Source organism: Lepidochelys kempii, chromosome 9 (assembly GCF_965140285.1).
Source record: "Lepidochelys kempii isolate rLepKem1 chromosome 9, rLepKem1.hap1, whole genome shotgun sequence".
Taxonomy (NCBI): domain Eukaryota; kingdom Metazoa; phylum Chordata; order Testudines; family Cheloniidae; genus Lepidochelys; species Lepidochelys kempii.
Window position 1 is genome coordinate 9,513,467 of NC_136388.1, and position 19,041 is coordinate 9,532,507.

The 19,041-nt window shown below is 40.3% G+C and overlaps 2 protein-coding genes across 7 annotated transcripts in view; one reads left to right on the forward strand and one right to left on the reverse strand.

The window, feature by feature from the left end:
* MCF2L2 (MCF.2 cell line derived transforming sequence-like 2) overlaps positions 1-19,041 on the forward strand; it is a 319,822-nt gene that overhangs the window by 167,020 nt on the left and 133,761 nt on the right. For all 5 annotated transcript variants that reach the window (XM_073359253.2, XM_073359256.2, XM_073359257.2 and 2 more), the window contains exons 14-15: positions 6,479-6,582; positions 11,091-11,179. In XM_073359253.2, the coding sequence (XP_073215354.1) occupies positions 6,479-6,582; positions 11,091-11,179 (193 nt within the window). The remainder of the gene's footprint in view (positions 1-6,478; positions 6,583-11,090; positions 11,180-19,041) is intronic.
* B3GNT5 (UDP-GlcNAc:betaGal beta-1,3-N-acetylglucosaminyltransferase 5) overlaps positions 17,141-19,041 on the reverse strand; it is a 33,905-nt gene continuing 32,004 nt past the window's right edge. For both annotated transcript variants that reach the window (XM_073359262.1, XM_073359260.1), the window contains exon 2: positions 17,141-18,727. In XM_073359262.1, coding sequence (XP_073215363.1) covers positions 17,255-18,391 — 1,137 coding nt within the window. In that variant the 5' untranslated portion in view covers positions 18,392-18,727 and the 3' untranslated portion in view covers positions 17,141-17,254. The remainder of the gene's footprint in view (positions 18,728-19,041) is intronic.

The window sequence follows — 19,041 nt, forward strand, 5'->3', positions numbered from 1 at the left end:
TGTATCTGAATCAACTGGAGCCATCCAAATCTTCAAGTCATGGTCAAGACATCAAAGGAATTATTGATTTTTCTTCCTCCTCACTGATTGCATTTTATTATTAGCTTGGACTTTTACAGGAGTATTCTCTAGCCTTCAGAGTGATGATTAGCCAATATCAGTGTAGCTGATATTACCAGCAGTGCTGCTTTAGGCAAAGGTCTTATGTTTCATATCATTGTTTCCTCTCGTTTGAGTCCTGCTCTTGCATGTTTAGCACACAGAACTTTAGAAAATGAGCAGGCCTTCCAGAGCAATCCAGATGACTAAACCACTGGTTCAGGTAGGGGGAAAGTTCAACACGAACAGGGTTCTAAACTATTTTAGCCAAGCTGCTAGTTGAAATGTTTTCCCATCAAGCTTTTTTTGGGACACGAAATGGCTTGTTGATAAAACTCCTAGGATTTTCTCACAAAAGTTTTGGGTTTTTTGAAACATTTGATTTGTCCACAAAATTTTTCAAAATGTGTTTAATTTCAACAAAACACACACACTCTCTCTCTCTGCACTTTTCAACTGCAAGAAAAGTGAATAAATGTGAAAGAAAAGGGATGGGGAACACCTGAAACTGGTGGGGGGGGGGGGGAGGGGAGAGGAAGGGGCAAAAGAGAGAAGGTATTCACAAAAAATTTCAAATAAAATGAAAAATTTTGGGAGGTCTTTTCAAAATTGAGGGGAATTTATTTATTTATTTTTTACTAACTACTACTAAATCTTTATCATTTTTCCTCCTGCTCAAAAAAAAAAAAAAATTATACCATTTTCTAAGTGAAATTATACCACCTTCCAAAGGGAGCAGCTGTTTCCATATACTAGTCTTTCTCCAAGGCTGGAGAATGCAGCTTTTGGAAATGGTACTCAAAACCAAATAAGATTCCCCCATCTACCTCATAATAAGGAGCTACTGGAGAACCAAACAGCACTCAGTGGTTGGATTTCAACTCAGTCATGGGACCTGTACAACTCAGTTGTTTTGTAGTCATAGTAATGGCTTCAATTGTTCTATGCAGGACATGTGTCAGATCTTTATGTGTAAATAATTAAATTCACGAGAAGTACACTTGAAATTCTTTGTATGTTTTGCGCCAGGATGCAGGGTGAGGAGTTGCAAAGAGAAGTGAAGGGAGAGGCCATTTCAAGTTTTGTTGCTAATTGCAGTGACCATGCAGTTGGGTAAGGGGAAAGGCAGCACATACAGATAGAAAAAATACTCCACTTATTTTGATACATTTCTAGGATAGACACAATATCCTTCTGTCTGACTGCATAATTGGGTAGGGTCATCCTGACTTCTATAAATTTATGAAAAATGAAAGACGTCAGGTCTTCTCTTTACTGATTTCATTATGGTGTGCCCTCTCCATCCAGGGCTATCTGCCATGAGCCTCCCACAAAGAAGGATGGGCAGGTGTCAGTGAGAGCTGTGGGTCCATAACATCTCTCAACATTGTTGAAGTAGCCTCTAAGACCTTTTCCACTTGGTTCCCCCAGAACTCAGTTAGACTCCTGTCTCATCATTCAGTTTCCTTTATTTGGCATATATCAGAGCTATGTTGAGTTGATCAACCTCAAACGTAGCGGTGGGAACAGGGTATAGACCCCAAATCCAAAGTTATACAAAGAAAGGGGGTTTCTGTATATATTGCATCGCATGTTTTGGGATTGGCTTGGTTACTTTGCAAGAACCACTCCCTGTATATCATGCTCTGTCCATAGGCTGTGCATGTTCGGCTTTACTCTTTATCTCATCTTTACGCCCCCAGCTTCTCTTGCCCATTGTTATCTTCTTAGTACTGTAAATGGTTCCCTGGGAGGTGGTCTTTTAGCTTACTGACCCCTTTACTTATCTTAGCACAAACATTCCATTTTTGGCCTGCTGACCTAGGTACCTCCCTAATCCTGTTGTCCAAGAAACTAGGCCTCCTGCTTAAGTATGGATGTCAAGCCAGGCCTACAGGCATGATGCATAATTAGTTTCATTTCTGAGAACCCACATATGGAGGCGCTCAAAATTAGTGAATACATCAAAAAAAAATGGCTTTTATTTTTTCTGATGGACTTCAGGTGAATTAACTAGAAATTTCCCCAGAATAAACAATAAAAGGGCTACATAATAGAATAGGAGCAAGTTTGGCCTTTGCCGCCTGACACAGACCTGCTTGAAGCATTTCATCTGATATCCAGATTTATTTCTAACAGTACATATAACTATGCCTTTATCAATGTGCTGATCAAGGATAAACATGACTAACGTTTACCTTACATTTTTAAATGTACTTTCATTTGCTATGCGACAAATCAGTTACTTCTTTGTCTAGTTTTATTTTATTACTATTAAACTACAGGAATAATTGCATGCTGGGGTCATGTGTATTAGGGAATCTCCTTCCCTCAGCACATTCTAACACGTTGTCTTTTGGATGGCAGCCAGAGGAGAGACAGTTCAAGGGCTGCTGATGATTTGCCCCTTGCATCAGTTGGCTCATTGGCAGCTTCACTCACTGTGAGCCAAACTAAAGCAGCTTAACACAACAGGAAGTTTTTGGAAAGCGTAGGGGACAATTTCCTGGTGCAAGTGCTAGACGAGTCAACTAGGGGGGGTGGGGGGGGGAGCTTTTCTTGACCTGCTGCTCACAAACAGGGAAGAATTAGTGGGGGAAGCAAAAGTGGACAGGAATCTGGGAGGCAGTGACCATGAGTTGGTTGAGTTCAGGATCCTGACACAGGGAAGAAAGGTAAGCAGCAGGATACGGACCCTGGACTTCAGGAAAGCAGACTTCGACTCCCTCAGGGAACGGAGGGGTAGGATCCCCTGGGGGACTAACATGAAGGGGAAAGGAGTCCAGGAGAGCTGGCTGTATTTCAAGGAATCCCTGTTGAGGTTACAGGGACAAACCGTCCCGATGAGTCGAAAGAATAGTAAATATGGCAGGCGACCAGCTTGGCTTAATGGTGAAATCCTAGTGGATCTTAAACATAAAAAAGAAGCTTACAAGAAGTGGAAGGTTGGACATATGACCAGGGAAGAGTATAAAAATATTGCTCGGGCATGTAGGAATGAAATCAGGAGGGCCAAATCGCACCTGGAGCTGCAGCTAGCAAGAGATGTCAAGAGTAACAAGAAGGGTTTCTTCAGGTATGTTGGCAACAAGAAGAAAGCCAAGGAAAGTGTGGGCCCCTTACTGAATGAGGGAGGCAACCTAGTGACAGAGGATGTGGAAAAAGCAAATGTGCTCAATGCTTTTTTTGCCTCTGTCTTCACTAACAAGGACAGCTCCCAGACTGCTGCGCTGGGCATCACAACATGGGCAGTAGATGGCCAGCCCTCTGTGGAGAAAGAGGTGGTTAGGGACTATTTAGAAAAGCTGGACGTGCACAAGTCCATGGGGCCGGACGAGTTGCATCCGAGAGTGCTAAAGGAATTGGCGGCTGTGATTGCAGAGCCATTGGCCATTATCTTTGAAAACTCGTGGCGAACGGGGGAAGTCCCAGATGACTGGAAGAAGGTTAATGTAGTGCCAATCTTTAAAAAAGGGAAGGAGGAGGATCCTGGGAACTACAGGCCAGTCAGCCTCACCTCAGTCCCCGGAAAAATCATGGAGCAGGTCCTCAAAGAGTCAATCTTGAAGCACTTACATGAGAGGAAAGTGATCAGGAACAGTCAGCATGGATTCACCAAGGGAAGGTCATGCCTGACTAATCTAATCGCCTTCTATGATGAGATTACTGGATCTGTGGATGAAGGGAAAGCAGTGGATATATTGTTTCTTGACTTTAGCAAAGCTTTTGACATGGTCTCCCACAGTATTCTTGTCAGCAAGTTAAAGAAGTATGGGCTGGATGAATGCACTATAAGGTGGGTAGAAAGTTGGCTAGATTGTCGGGCTCAACGGGTAGTGATCAATGGCTCCATGTCTAGTTGGCAGCCGGTGTCAAGTGGAGTGCCCCAGGGGTCAGTCCTGGGGCCGGTTTTGTTCAATATCTTCATAAATGATCTGGAGGATGGTGTGGATTGCACTCTCAGCAAATTTGCGGATGATACTAAACTGGGAGGAGTGGTAGATACGCTGGAGGGCAGGGATAGGATACAGAGGGACCTAGACAAATTGGAGGATTGGGCCAAAAGAAATCTGATGAGGTTCAATAAGGGTAAGTGCAGGGTCCTGCACTTAGGACAGAAGAACCCAATGCACAGCTACAGACTAGGGACCGAATGGCTAGGCAGCAGTTCTGTGGAAAAGGACCTAGGGGTGACAGTGGACGAGAAGCTGGATATGAGTCAGCAGTGTGCCCTTGTTGCCAAGAAGGCCAATGGCATTTTGGGATGTATAAGTAGGGGCATAGCAAGCAGATCGAGGGACGTAATCGTTCTATTTGACATTGGTGAGGCCTCATCTGGAGTACTGTGTCCAGTTTTGGGCCCCACACTACAAGAAGGATGTGGATAAATTGGAGAGAGTCCAGCGAAGAGCAACAAAATGATTAGGGGTCTGGAACACATGACTTATGAGGAGAGGCTGAGGGAACTGGGATTGTTTAGTCTGCAGAAGAGAAGAATGAGGGGGGATTTGATAGCTGCTTTCAAATACCTGAGAGGTGGTTCCAGAGAGGATGGTTCTAGACTATTCTCAGTGGTAGAAGAGAACAGGACAAGGAGTAATGGTCTCAAGTTGCAGTGAGGGAGGTTTAGGTTAGATATTAGGAAAAAGCTTTTTCACTAGGAGGGTGGTGAAACACTGGAATGCGTTACCTAGGGAGGTGGTAGAATCTCCTTCCTTAGAAGTTTTTAAGGTCAGGCTTGATTTAATTGGGGATTGGTCCTGCTTTGAGCAGGGGGTTGGACTAGGTCCCTTCCAACCCTGATATTCTATGATTCTATGAACAGAGTCTCTTGTCAAACTGCTAAATGTTCAGTGTTTAGAGACCACAATCTCCACTCCACTAAACCGTGTTTTTTCCACGTGCACGGTAAAAGAAATACATTTTGATTGACATAGCAGCTGTGGTAACTGCGGTCATTCAGTAGTGCATATGTACAGTAACTCCTCACTTACCGTCATCCCGATTAACGTTGTTTCGTTGTTGATCAATTAGCAAACATGCTCATTTAAAGTTGTGCAGTGCTCCCTTATAATGTTGTTTGGCTGCTGCTTGCTTTGTCCACTGCTTGCAGAAAGAACAGCCCGTTGGAGCGAGTTGGTGGGGGCTTGGAACCAGGGTGGACCAGCAGCCCCCGTAAGTTCCCTGGTGTCAGCTGCCCAGCAGGCTATCAATTGCCGGCAGTTCAGCTGTCCCTCCCCCTGCTTCCTGGGAGCTGCTCCTGGGATCCTCCTACTTGCTGTATGGGAGGAAAAGAGGAGGGCTAATGTCAGGGTGTCCCCCTCCCCCCTGCTTACCCCATCTCCATAGAGCGAGGGGGGATGGGGGGGACGAGACTGGACAGGGCTCAGGACAGAGGGAGCTTGCTGGCAGCAGCTGCTGCCTCAACTTGCTGATCTACTTAAAAAGGCAATGTGCTTAGAGTGCGGTCAGCGTACTTAAAGGGGCAATGTGCATCTCTCTCTCTCTCCTCACACAGTGTGTGTTTCTGTCTGCCATGCTGTCTCCCCTCCCGCCATTTGTGCCGCTTTGTAATGTGTTAACCCTTGAGGGCTCAGCCAAGTACTAGTTCATCATTTAGCAGTAAAGCAGTTCCCAGGAAATATCCCACCCTCTGACTTCACAACCTCAACCAAACTTCACAATCATCATTGCTCTGTACAGTATTAAATTGTTTGTTTAAAACTTATATTGTGTATGTGTACACACACACACACACACACACACACACACACTATAATCTTTTGTCTGGTGAAAGTTTCCCTGGAACCTAACCCCCCCCCCATTAATATTTATGGGGAAATTATATTCACATAACATCATTTTGCTTGAAGTCGCATTTTTCAGGAACATAACTACAACATTAAGCGAGGAGTTACTGTACTTTGAATGCAAAAGAAAACAAATTGTCTTACTGCTAAGCACTGAAAACCTGTTAAAGTATTCAGGTCTTCTTTTTGGGACCAATTCTACTGTACCCAGTTGAACAAGATTCCCCTCCACTTCCACGCCAAAAATAACTCTTAAAATAGTTGGGAATTCTCTGGTGACTGGAACTGACTAGCAGTCCTGTTGTGTGTAGATAGTTAAGTCAGGTGTTTTTATTCTTGTGCTTTTACAATTATTAACAGCTCACCTAAGACAATGCTCTGATTTATTCCCCCTAATACTATGCATAATGCTGGAAGCTAAAACTACTTACTGTTGCCCAGTTTACTAAAGGCCAGATCTTAGTCCCCAGGGGAAGTCATTGGAACTTTTCCCATTGATTTCAATAGAAACTAGGATTTAGGCATGCTAGCACAAGTTTTCTAATGTTAGTTTCTATTGATTCCCTCAGCTACCAATAGGAGATCAGCAGAAAGTCCCTGTCCACCAAAGTCCATCTCTGAGGTAGAATTATCAAAAAAGAAAAGTGTTAAGAAGACTAAAGGCGGAATTAAGGTAGGAGCATCTTTGTTTTTGAAACAGTCTCTATTGTGACAGAATGCAAGGTGATCTCACTGTATGGTGCAACAAAAACTCTTAAAATACACAGGGTAAAATATCCTACCACCCACTCCCATGTGTTCTACATCAGTTTCATACTGGATTTTATGAGCATAAGCATTCTGGTGAAAGCTGAAATTCCTTTAGGGAAAAAAAATATATCTGGCTATATGTGTACTGCATGTGCATCTTGAATACCCCTCCCATATTACAGTGCATTAGCTCACAGGTATGTACTGTAGTTTTAGCGGTGTTGGGCCCTGAAGAAGGGCTGTGTATGGCTCAAACGCTTGTCTCTCTCATCAACGGAAGTTAGTCCAGTAAAAGACATTACCTCACTCACCTTGTATCTCTTAGCTCTCAGGTATCATACTGTAGCTTTTTGCCTAAAGTGGGAATCTTACTCTGACGTCACCTTAGTAAAATTAACCCCGTAAAACTGGTGTTCTGTTCTAGTCAGGTTCTCATATTGCACTCATCACGGTGGTATCCAGGCCCCTTCCAGAGATAAAAATTAAACAATGAGACATACCAAGTGGAGTCCCCCTCCGAGATAAATTTACTCATTAAATACTTTTCAGAAATAACAAACTAATCCAATACCTGCTGCTGCATGGCAAAAGGTGGTCAAAAAAATGCAAAGCCATCTACAAATTTACAAAAAATATTAAGATATATGCACCACCAGTCACTTAATCATAGCTTTGTAACACTGACCCATTCCCCTATAGTGCCCTTCTCCTATGTTTGGTCTTCCCTCAGTGTCCTTTTGCTTCTGAGATTGCAATCTGTTTGGAGCAGAGATGGTATTTAGTTTGTCTGTATTGTATCTCGCACACTTTTGGGTACTCATTGAATAAATAACTCAGCTAAAATTTCTCACTTTATACTTAAGAGAATGTCAGAGCCTGATTGAACCCAGCAGCAAGCAGCTCTTACTTGCCTGTTCAAACTAAAATCTAGAAAAACCACCATCCCTCCAAATGCATTAGAAAGGTGGCTCCTTTCTGCTGTAGATTCCGCTAGTACTGGATTCAACAAGCTATATGGACTAGTCCATGTCTATCTTTACTTTGTCCTAAGACATCATACAGCCAAGCAACATCCTTAGGCTTCACTTCAGATTTTAAAGAATCAAAATTAAATTAAAGAATCAAAGAATCAAATTAAAGAATTTAATTAAAGAAAAGAATCAAAATTGTCAATATAAGCCCACTCTATACACAACTAGCCCAAAGTTGCCTGTACAAAGCTCTGCCTACTGGGAGGTAAGGACTTTTCAATTTAATGTTTACCTTCTTTGCTGATCTACTTCTCCATTAACTGTTGGACTCTACCTAAAAAGTATGGAGGCGGGTCAGGGGAGGAGGAAAATCACAAGGACAGCTAGGGTTCAGAAGGCAGTGGAAAAGCAGGAGAGGGGGCTGCTGGTGGTGTTCATCTTGTTTTGAGCCTGGCCCCTAAAAGGGTGAGTCTAATCACAGTTGTCCCATTTCTCCATATCAGGCAATGTTTCTTTGTACTTTGGACTGTATATACATCCATCTCTGAGAAATCTAAAAATAGTTTTGTTAGTGAGGTAAGAGGTGACACTAGCATGCCGTTGTTTTGTAACTAGAGGAAAATGACTAACTGACTTTTTCTTCTTAAGTCCATTCTTGCCTCTGATCTGCCTTCCAGATATACAGTATTGCAAAAACTTTCCTTCCTGCTGCACCCACAAACTGCAGCTTCTTATTGGACACTTACTAGAGTAGTCATGCAGCTGCATTGTTGCAATGCTCCTAGGAAGTGGCATGACTCACATTCATGGGGTGTTAGTTGTTGGATTAGTTCAGGGGTCAGCAGCCTTTCAGAAGTGGGGGGCCAAGTCTTCATTTATTCACGCTAATGTAAGGTTGTGTGTGCTGGTAATACATTTTAACGTTTTTAGAAGGTCTCTCTAAGTTTATATTATATGTCTAAACTATTGTTATATGTAAAGTAAACAAGGTTTTTAAAATGTGTAAGTAGCTTCATTTAAAATTAAATTAAAATGCACATCTTATTAGTTCAGCGCAGTGGTTCTTAACCTCGGGGTGCATGACGCCCCTCCTGGGGGTGCACGACATGAGAGATTTTTTTTAGAAGGTCAATGATCGAAAACACCAATTAAGCACAGGCACATAAGTACAACTACTTTGTTTAATCAAACCTATGTATTATTATAATTTAACGATTACTGTAATATACAAAGTTTACGTTTTTAAGCTAATTGTAGTGTCATTTTTGATAAGGGCTGCAGAACTCTGGGCCCAGGCCAGGAGCAGAGCCCTGGGCTGGCTACCGGTACCCCAAGCCGGCAGGAGGGCTGAGCAGGGCGGAGGCCCAGACCCCAGCTGGCAGGGGGTCAGGCGGCTGGAACCCCAGACAAGTAGCGAGGTGAGCGGGGCCAGTATCCCAGGCCGGCAGCAGGCTGAGCAGGGCCAATGGCCAGGACCCTGGCTGGCAAGGGGCTGGTGGCTGGTACCCCAGACCGTCAGCGGGCTGAGCTGGGCGGCAGACAGTACCCCAGACCGTCAGTGGCTCACCCGCTGTCGGTCTGGGGTTCCGCTACTTCCTGCCAGCCAGGGTCGCGGCCGCCAGCACCGCTCAGCCCGCTGCCGGCCCGGGGGTCCCGCCCGCTGGCCCTGCTCAGCCTGTTACGGGCCTGGGGTTCCGTTCACCCAGGCAGGCAGCAGGCTGAGCGGGGCCGGCAGCCGGGACCCTGGCTGGCAGCAGCATGCCAGTTTAAAAAAAAATCGGCTTGCGTTCCACCTTTGGCATGCATGCCGCAGGTTGCCGACCCCTTGTTTTCTTTTTCCCCAGACCATTACTTGGCAGGCAAAAGTATGGCTCACCACTATGACCTCACTTTTTCAAAGGTGAAAGGCACTAGTAGTAAGTTCATTTGCATCAAGGAGCTGTCTCCCACTCCTGACCAGACATAATTTTAAAAAGCTGGATACTAAGCAAAGGGAAGATTCCTTCTCCCTGAATCTAGCTCAATATACAAGTATAATTAACTATTACTCTGCGGACAGCCATCTGTTTTTTCCAGTCCTTTCCCTCGCCTCAGCTTCATGCCCTCTCCTGTGATCCTCTATATTCATAAGACATCACTTTTTGTTTGCTAAGTACATGGTCCCCCTCTGAGTGGCTCCTTAACATACACATCTTCCTAAACTTTTCCTTTAGTGGTCTTCCCAAACACTCCCTTACCTGAACTGCTGTCCTATTTTCTCTCATCTCAGTTAGTTAGTAAGGTAGCTCTTCAGGGCAGGGACCATAAAATCAAAGAAGATTAGGGTTGGAAGAGATGTCAGGAGGCCATCTAGTCCAACCCTCTGCTCAAAGGAGGACCAACCCCAAATAAATCATCCCAGCCAGGACTTTTGTCAAGCCAGGCCTTAAAAACCTCTAAGGATGGAGATTAAATTACTAGAATGAATTTCATGGAAGACACTACTGAAAGAGCAAATTCTGCTCACAGGAGGAATAGTCCCACTCAGTTTAAGGGGGATTAATTTTTGAGAGTAAGGTAAGCAAGTTTTGGCCCATGTCTTCAGAACCAGAAAAGGAGAGAACACCCCAGGCTTCCCCTGAAGCCAATGAGAGAATTACCAAGCTATTTTGTGTAAAAAGTATTTTGATATTTATCTACACTGTATAAAAGCTACTTCATGGTGTTAAATACTGAAAGATCATTGACAGTGCAATGCTTAACCATGGGTAATTTCAGTATCCACCCTTTCCTGTTTTATAAATCCAAGGTGTTAGAAGCCTCTGAAATAATATCATCATCATCAAAAGAATGGCAAAACGATTCTAAACGTTCCAAAAAGAACAAGAAACCCCATAATTCCTTGGAATTCACTGTACTGCATTGTATATAAATTTTGAAATCTGAAGACAAACTAAACTGCATTCAGTTAAAGAACGGGAACGTCATTCAGGCAAGACAAAAACCCCACCATGCCTAATAACATGCTAAGCAACCATAAAATGCTGAATTAAGTTTGTGATATTCCTATTCAAGGCAGATAAGTATGAAGAGTTGCTCCCGATATAAGAACAACATTGATCTCATATGTTATGAGCTAAGAATGAAGATTATAAAAACTTTATAAGAAGCCAAGAATGTCTCTGGTATCAAGAGTAGTTTTCCTCACAATAGGATAAATGGAAAAATTCAGAGCCAAAACAGGTAATACATATGGTTATAAAATGTTCTAGAAAATGTAAGAAGTTAGCTTTAAATAAAAAAAAACCCGCATACATTAATTATTGAAGTCAAAGTTGTTAAATATATAAGCTGTCAATTGATTTACTTAAATATATAGTGTCAAATTCTGCCTTTTTTGCTTTTTAAAAAGCAACTGAAAGGCGAGCCTTCAGTCAGCAAATTACAACCATTTAATTTTTAAAATTTATTTTTAATTCAGATTGAAGTGATGCACGAAGCCAGTCAAGGTGGGTCCAGCAGAGTCCTGGTGATGAGTGAAAGTGAGGAGAATCTTTCCACTAGGAGGAGGTAAGGATGCAGAGGAGTCTTGTTAGCGACAGAAAGTAATGTTTTCCTTTTGCCTTAATAGAAGGCAGGTTTTTTTATTCAGGGATAGTACATCTCTCAAAAGTATGTGTTTTCTCTAAGACTAGATTTATCATCCATTAGGACAGTCAGTCACCCACCATATTAAAACACATTTGGGATTCTGCCCAAGAAAAGTCATCAAAACCAAGGTATGAGGGAGAGTATATTTTTGTAAATAAAGGAGGCTCATTTTGCATTTATCAGTTAAATTTAAAGTTAGGATTATTATTTATATAAAATGGCACTTGTGGTCTTAACTAAGAATGAGCTTGCATATTCATCTTCAAGAAGTTTACATATAAATATCTTAAAGTATCATGGGCTTAAATAACTCCTTAGTAAGAGAAGATTGTGTGTGACCAGGAAACGTTAAAGGTATGTGGCTTTTTTTTTTTTTTTTTTTAAGTGCATATGGTAATGGCTCACGGTCTCTAAATTTTAGGAAGACTTGTGAAATAAACTTGGAATTAAGTTTGAGTGCATGATCCTGAACACAGACCACACGGAGACAGTAAAAAAAAACAAACAAATAGTTCTATGTGAAATAGAATTACTTTCATTAAATCTAGGATAAAAAAAATTCAACTGATCCAGCCCTCCTTCCCTCTGTTTTCCTCTTGGTGTAGTTCCTTGACTCTTCATTGTCCATATATCTTCTAGATCTTCATACAAAATTGTCTAATGGCAATTCATAGCCATTAACCTAGATTTGTGAGAGATTTAAAAAAACAAATAGGTAAATATTTAATCTGAAAAGTAATTTTAGTATGTTTCTTGTGAAACATTAAGTGGGTGTGCTGAATTGAAACTTTATTGGAGACAGTCAGGTTTATATTCCATATGCATTTTTCAATCCTCTCTACTGTATGTGGGCATTTTATTACTACCTCACACGGTCACTTCTGTTAAAAATGCTACTATTCAATACAAAAGTTTTTACAGTAGAGCGTAGGAAATAAAGCCTAGATTTCCATGTACATAATATTGCAGGTGCTGAAGATGCACTGTTCTTGAAGCCCATACCATTATAAAGGCAGCAGATTTTAAAAGGTGTAAGGGTTATTTGTTTATTTGAAATGAACCTATATTAACTGATGTCATTTCCAAGTTCGTAGCTCCTAGTCAGATGCTTATCTTGGGGATGGGTGTGAGTCAGAACTGTAGAAGAGATTGTTTTCTCAATGATTTTCTCTCCTCAGATTTGCAAACCCAATCCACAAATAATATGGATTTAAGACTGTTGTATGACAAAGTTATCTGTGGTGAATGTGAGATGTTCAACTTGAAGAGCCATGTTTCTGGCTGAATTTTGCCTTTACTATTATTACTTGTAACACCTCAAGTTAAAAACATTATTTTCTTTTCATTTAGTTTAATTTATATACAAAATGCTGTCAAATGCAATGTCAGTTTTCCAGTATATAATCCATTAACAAGGGAGAAACTAAAATGCATGTCAAAACTAAAAAGATCCTTATCAACAGGTGGATTGGGGGGGGAAAAAATGTAAAGCTTTTTTCCCCCAAAAAAGGTTCAGGACACAGGCCCAGATCCTCAAAAGGTATTTAGGCTCCTAACTTCCACAGAAGTCAATGGGAGTTTTATCAAATAAAAATGATTTTTTTAAAAAAAGGTAGTGAGTTAAAAATATTGACATCTCTTAAAACTAATATTAAAATCTTCAAGCCTCTAGAAGACAAGTAGCAGTCTTGAATATAGATTTAATAAGTTAGAGCAGCAGAGACTTTTAACAAAGCAATAGTGTGGAGGATACTCTAAACTAGTTCCATAAACAGCAATTTTAAAGAATTTTCAAAACTAACTTAATTTTGTTCCTAGTATTGAGAGGGATACCACTTTTGAAGGTTAGCAGTAATGTGGATCTTTAACTTTATCTGTTCCCAATAAGGCTAACAGAGACATTCTCTTAGAATGCAAATAGCACTGCTCCTGGAGTTGAAGAACCTACCTCACTGACGCCTAAAACTTCCATTTGGGAGGAACAACAGTCATCTGCCAAATATGAACATTCATTTGTTCCTCTCTTACTGAAGGTCTCTGTGTGGGTTTAAAATAAAGCAACTATTTGAGGAGTTCCATAAAAGAAAGTTGTAGAAAAAGTTAATGTTGGAAAGCAAGCTGGGGGAGCTTTCAGATCTTAGGGAGGGAACTTATTGTAAACTGAACAGCAATCCCAGTTGTCAGTTAACAAGAAACACAAAGTCCAAATCACTGGATCATTAAGGGAGTCTTCCACAGAGTCCTCCAGTGGAAGACAGGTAAATGCAACATGGGATCTCAGGGGTGAGCAAAAAGGTGTGTGTGTGTTCCATCAGAGATGACACGCCAAAAGGAGAAGTTAAAAAGGCCAACACATTAAACAGAGGAAAAAAAAGACAAAAAACAACAACAATAAAACCCAGCACATACTAATGTGGGGTTCAGGTATTCTCTCAAGAAGGGACTAAACGGTGTATTCAGAATTCAGTTTTAAAGCACGGAAGCTGAGGATGTCAGGTACAAGAAGGGCAATTCTGAAAGCCAAAAAGGTTTACCAGCTTAAAAACAAAACACTACACAAAACCTGTTTATTCTAAACAGAAAATTTTTACAAAAACAATTGTCTTTTGTGATAGAGCAAAAAGTTTCAAGAATAAATATTTGTATAAAAATTAGTAATATCAAAGGAAACTTGATGCAAACCAAACAAACAGGTAAAAACAATTTCAGCATTAAACATTTTGTGCAACAATGTCAAAACTGCTAATTGAGAAGAAGTGACCATTCAGGCTGGTGCATGTTTTAATTGTGAAAATAAAACATGAAAGCCCTGCATTGGAGCACTGACATGCCTCTCTCTCAAAACAAAAAAAACCTAAATGAAGGAGTACAAATTTTAAGTCAATGTTTAGAGCCAAAAGGTTAAGAAATTTTCTAGCTTCTCCATTCTTTGAAAGGAGTGCCATCATATTTTCTTCAAATTTATAAACACTTTCTCTTAATATGCAGCAAAACATCATAATAAAAAGCCAAATTACAAACAAAGTCCTTTTTAAGATAAGGAATATTCCTAACAAAACAGACCGGCTGTAAACAAAAGCATTTCAATGGTCAAGAGGGACACTGATCTTTTCACCCAATGGCAGATTAAGTTTTAAAGTAAAGTAAAATTACAAGTTATAAATGCTAATTTAAGCCCCAATTTTGCAAACATGTAAGTATATGCTTAACTTTACTCACGTGAGTCAAGTTAATCTCTACATTTGCTTGCAGGATTGGGGTCTTAATTGTATACTCTAAAAGCATACTGCATTTAAACTATTTTATACTAGCTGGGATTTCTATCAGGTCATTTCTGCCACAGGTTATTGTCAATTCAAAGTGGCTAGTGCAATCAAAAAAATTTCCACCAGTTATAAAAGTATTTCCACAGTGCAATGTATTTTTAGATTTCTCAGGAATTTAGATCTATAACTTGTAATATTTTTAGTAATTTTGCCATTTAACTTCAACATTGGTTAAGCAAAACTAGTTTTGAGTAGTATAAGTCAACCTCTTAAGAGCATGGATTAACTGGATTTTGTTTTGCTGTAAACATTTTAGAGCTGAAGAATTATGTAACATTATCCAGCAGGATAGGATAAATTTCTCATTTTACAGCCATCACTTTTGCATTGGTGGTAATAGACTAAGTCTTGCTTTGTAGGTTTCTCTGTATAGTCAACACCTGGATCCAACTATGGTCAGTCCAGTAGTTTCCTTACCCCTTCACTCTGGAGAACCACTTAATCTGTATGATTACTCATTCTAGTAGATATCAAGCTCTTATCCCAGTTGGAAGAGTAAGAGTAGCTTGCATAGAGGCAAATATCAATCATGCTCCAATAACCAACTGACAGAAGTTCTCTCCTGGATCTTGTTGACACTAGCCTTTCCCCCCTCCCGCAAGATGCCTGTGTACTACCACTGATGCAGCCCTACAGATGGTGGCAATAGAGCGAGCACTAGCTTAAACAAGAAGGTGCACACAGCTGCCTGCGTTGTAAGTGAGCATATCATCTAGACCTGCTCTGAGCAAAGCTAGAGTTAAATACGGTGACTGGTCTACTTTAGTGCTCCCACATGGTCATCTACAGCATTGTTGGTCTGTCAGTGCTGGGAAATTTGGGGAAAAAGGCTAATGTGGATATTCTCTTAGAAAGCAAGTAGCACCTCTCTTGGAGTTGAAGAGCCCACCTCCTAGAACATGACAAAGTTCCACTTAAAAAGTGACAGACTCATTATCATTTCCAGCCTTTGTTTTGCATTTCTGCTGCTATGTCACTGGATGAAGATTTGAATTCAAGCATTCTGAAGTGAAGTGATTTTATGACCCTGTTCACATTGGAACTCATACCAATGTCAAACAGCTCTCAAAATAAGAGACAAACACCACTTGCATCTACATCTATCAGTATCCAAACAGCTACTGTGGCTTTGGCTACTAGAGTTACTAACAAATAGTTGTCCACAAAGTACACGGAAACATTGTTACAACCAGACTGATAAGAAGAGCATTGAGTCCTTCTCCCAGAGCTCAGTTTTAGAGGTTTTGGACATGGTTATGAACCATCAGGTTACAAACAGTGGTGGTGGTGGTCAGGGTTTTAATAGCACCTACTTCTAGCCTTTGTAAACTGAAGGTTAAGCTTTTTGCTCATGTTAAAGAGGCAAGAGTAACATATGCAATAGATTTGGTTAAAGAGAAAGATACAGATTTTCTATTTTGACACGGACTTCTTCACATGGCCATAAGACAAAGATCTGTTCTTGAAACCAATTAGATTAAGAGAGGACAATTTAGTGGATTCTTTGTAATTCTCTTAATAAATGTTGCATCTTTACCTGTTACAATCAATATTTCACCCTATCCCTTCTTTGTGCAGTCTACCCTTACTTTCAGCTCCTCACATCTTTCTGTTAGTGCTCATGTTTGCACAAATTTGGCTTCTTCAACTTTTTGAATAATCTGAACTAACTACGTTATGACAGACTTCCCTTGAGTTATTTAATGGAGAAGTTTAACTTGTCTTCCCTCTTGAAAATTAACTAGGGAGACAGAAGTGTATTTTTGAAAGAGACACCTGGAAGGCCATACTCAATACACATGCTCTTAGTTTACCAATGACTGACTGGAGTGTTTAAAAATACCACTTCAGAAAGCGTTTTCAGATTTAAAAAAAAGTTACTTAATTTTCAAAATGTTGCTGTAGTTGAAGTAGTGTTGCAGAAGTTATTAATGTACCTTCCTGTAAATTCCTGTTCTAAACAGAGCTCGTGTATTACCTGAAAGCACCAGTTAGAAGGACAGTATGAATGCCATTTCCCCCCACCCAAATGTTGTGCAGGATTTACGTAACCTCAAGAGAGCAAAATGTTTTAGCAAGCTTTCACCTCTAGCACCATTTGTGGATTATTTTGATTTTTAAAGAGTCATTTTGCTGAACTGTATACAGAAATGGTGACCATTTGACTAGTTTACTAAGACTTTAAATTGCCATCCTACTCTTCTACTCATGGTACCAGAACTATCATTTCCTTTTGTTTGGAAAGGGCTATTTATGGATGTTTAAGTAGCGCATCAACTGCAAGTCATTGCCTTGAAACGATGTGCCTTAATTTACATACTCTTTTTCAAATGGAAGAATGCAATTAACAAGGGTTATTGACAAATTCTGTACTCCCAAGTTCAATTACTTTTCACAGGCTTTTCAATATCTAAAAAAATGAAATCAGTTAATATCTATTCAAGACTTAAATCCCTTGAAAAGGAGTGTAAAAATACAGGGTGCAGTATGTGGAAACTAACACAGCAATAGAGAGTTATTCTGATGAAGTTCCTGAGCAGAATAATTTGGGATCTATTCACATTTTAATCTTACCTCTTTTCATGTTTACTTATGTATATATTGGATAAACAGTTAAAAGTTGTCACTCCATTTTGGCTCAGTGAATCTCTATGCAGATATTCAAGTATTAGGAAAATGCAGCTGAACAGGGATACGTGTCCTCATAGTGTAGTTTGCAAAGAAGCATAATGTTAACTATTTTGCAATATAGTCTACCCAAAAATCTAGAGGAAAAGCTTTTGACTTTTGGATCTGTTGCCTGCTTCCAAAGGTGATGAAGGTCTTCCACATGTCCATGGGAGGTTATCATTTTGTTATAGATGCAGGGATGATATGGAGCCTTTCCTTCCCCAGAAAAGAATACATGATATTGTGGTACAATTCCCATTTTATTGGCACAGAGACCCATGAAAACATCATCTATATAAAGACTTGTATTAAGGGTCTGTGAAGCCTCATATACTTTAGCTGCTACATCACTTGATATTACATATGCGGCTCCAGCTGTGTAGTCAGGATAAGAAGGCCACTGGTACATTTCATATGGAACATAGTATTTGCTAGTCTTATCTCTCACGGGAGGAGCTCCACGATGGACACGCCCAATCCAGATATCTTGAATACCAATTTCCACTAGACTTTGGAGATATGCAACAAGATTTGGCATGTGAATAAAAATATCATCATCTGCAGACATAATGAACTTGGCATGTGGGCAGTATGCATTCACCCATCCAAACTGCAAAAGTAACTTAAGGGTAAGATTGTGAAAAGTATCCAAGAAGTCTTGTTGGATCAAATCATTATACTTCTGGTCTTCCTTTAGAAGTTTTCTTTGCATCTGTGCTCTCTGCATATGATCTGTTGGTCGTCCTAAAGCAAAAACAGTTTTAATGTTGGCGTTAAGATGAGAATGTACATATTTCTCATTACCCCAGGTTTGTCGAATTGCATCTCGCCGATGCCGGTTTTCTGGAGAAGTCTTTACAAACAATAAAAGGAGGACCTCTTGCTGTTGACATTTCTCCTTGTGGTTGATCAAATATTGGTATCTTGCTACCCTGTCCAAGTTGTCCCTGCTAACGGACAGGCTATTATTCACAAAGTTGTAGCTATTTATGAGGTATCTGTAAGAATAGGACTTCATGTGGCTCACAATATGATTATCAAGTGGTGTCCAGAAAATCATGAGAGACAATACAAAGCAAGTGGCAAGTATCTGCACAAACTGGCATTTTCTGACTTTCCTGGCACTAACAAACATTCTGATGCAGTCCCTTTAATACTTGTTCCAGTTAAGGATCAGTGTATTTAGGGTGGTGTTCTTTTCATTTGAAAGCATAGAAACTCCCTTTCACAAGAGATGTCCATTGGAATGCATGTTGTCTTTTGTACAGTATCCTTGTAATGTCAGCTATGTGCACAGATTTCACAAGTCATCTAAAAGCCATTTTGCTAGGAGTGAAAGAATGCAGACGCATTTAAAGGACAACACCTGCAGAGCAGATTTTTTCCTCTGCACCATCTTTAGCTGAAATAAACTGTACACTTCCAAGCTGATGTTTTCTTACATACTCCTTTGCTTCAGAGAGGTGGAGATCTATCAAAGGTGGGAAGGGGAAAGAAACAAAACTGTTTTAGTAAGGAGCTATATTAACCTAAAAGCAATTATATATGCAGATTCAATTGTTCTTTTTTGGGAGTAAGTTATTAGTGGAAAGCCACTTCGTCTTTGTGTACATCTAGATCAGGGAGAACCACCCCTCTACATACATTGAACTGTCATAAAAATGAAAAGGCCAGAGAAAGCAAAAATGATACACATGGAGGGTTTCTAAAAAGAGCCATCCTTACCTAGAAAGCTGATCAGTTCCCAGAGACTTTTATGGGGGAAAGAGAAAAAAAAAAATCACA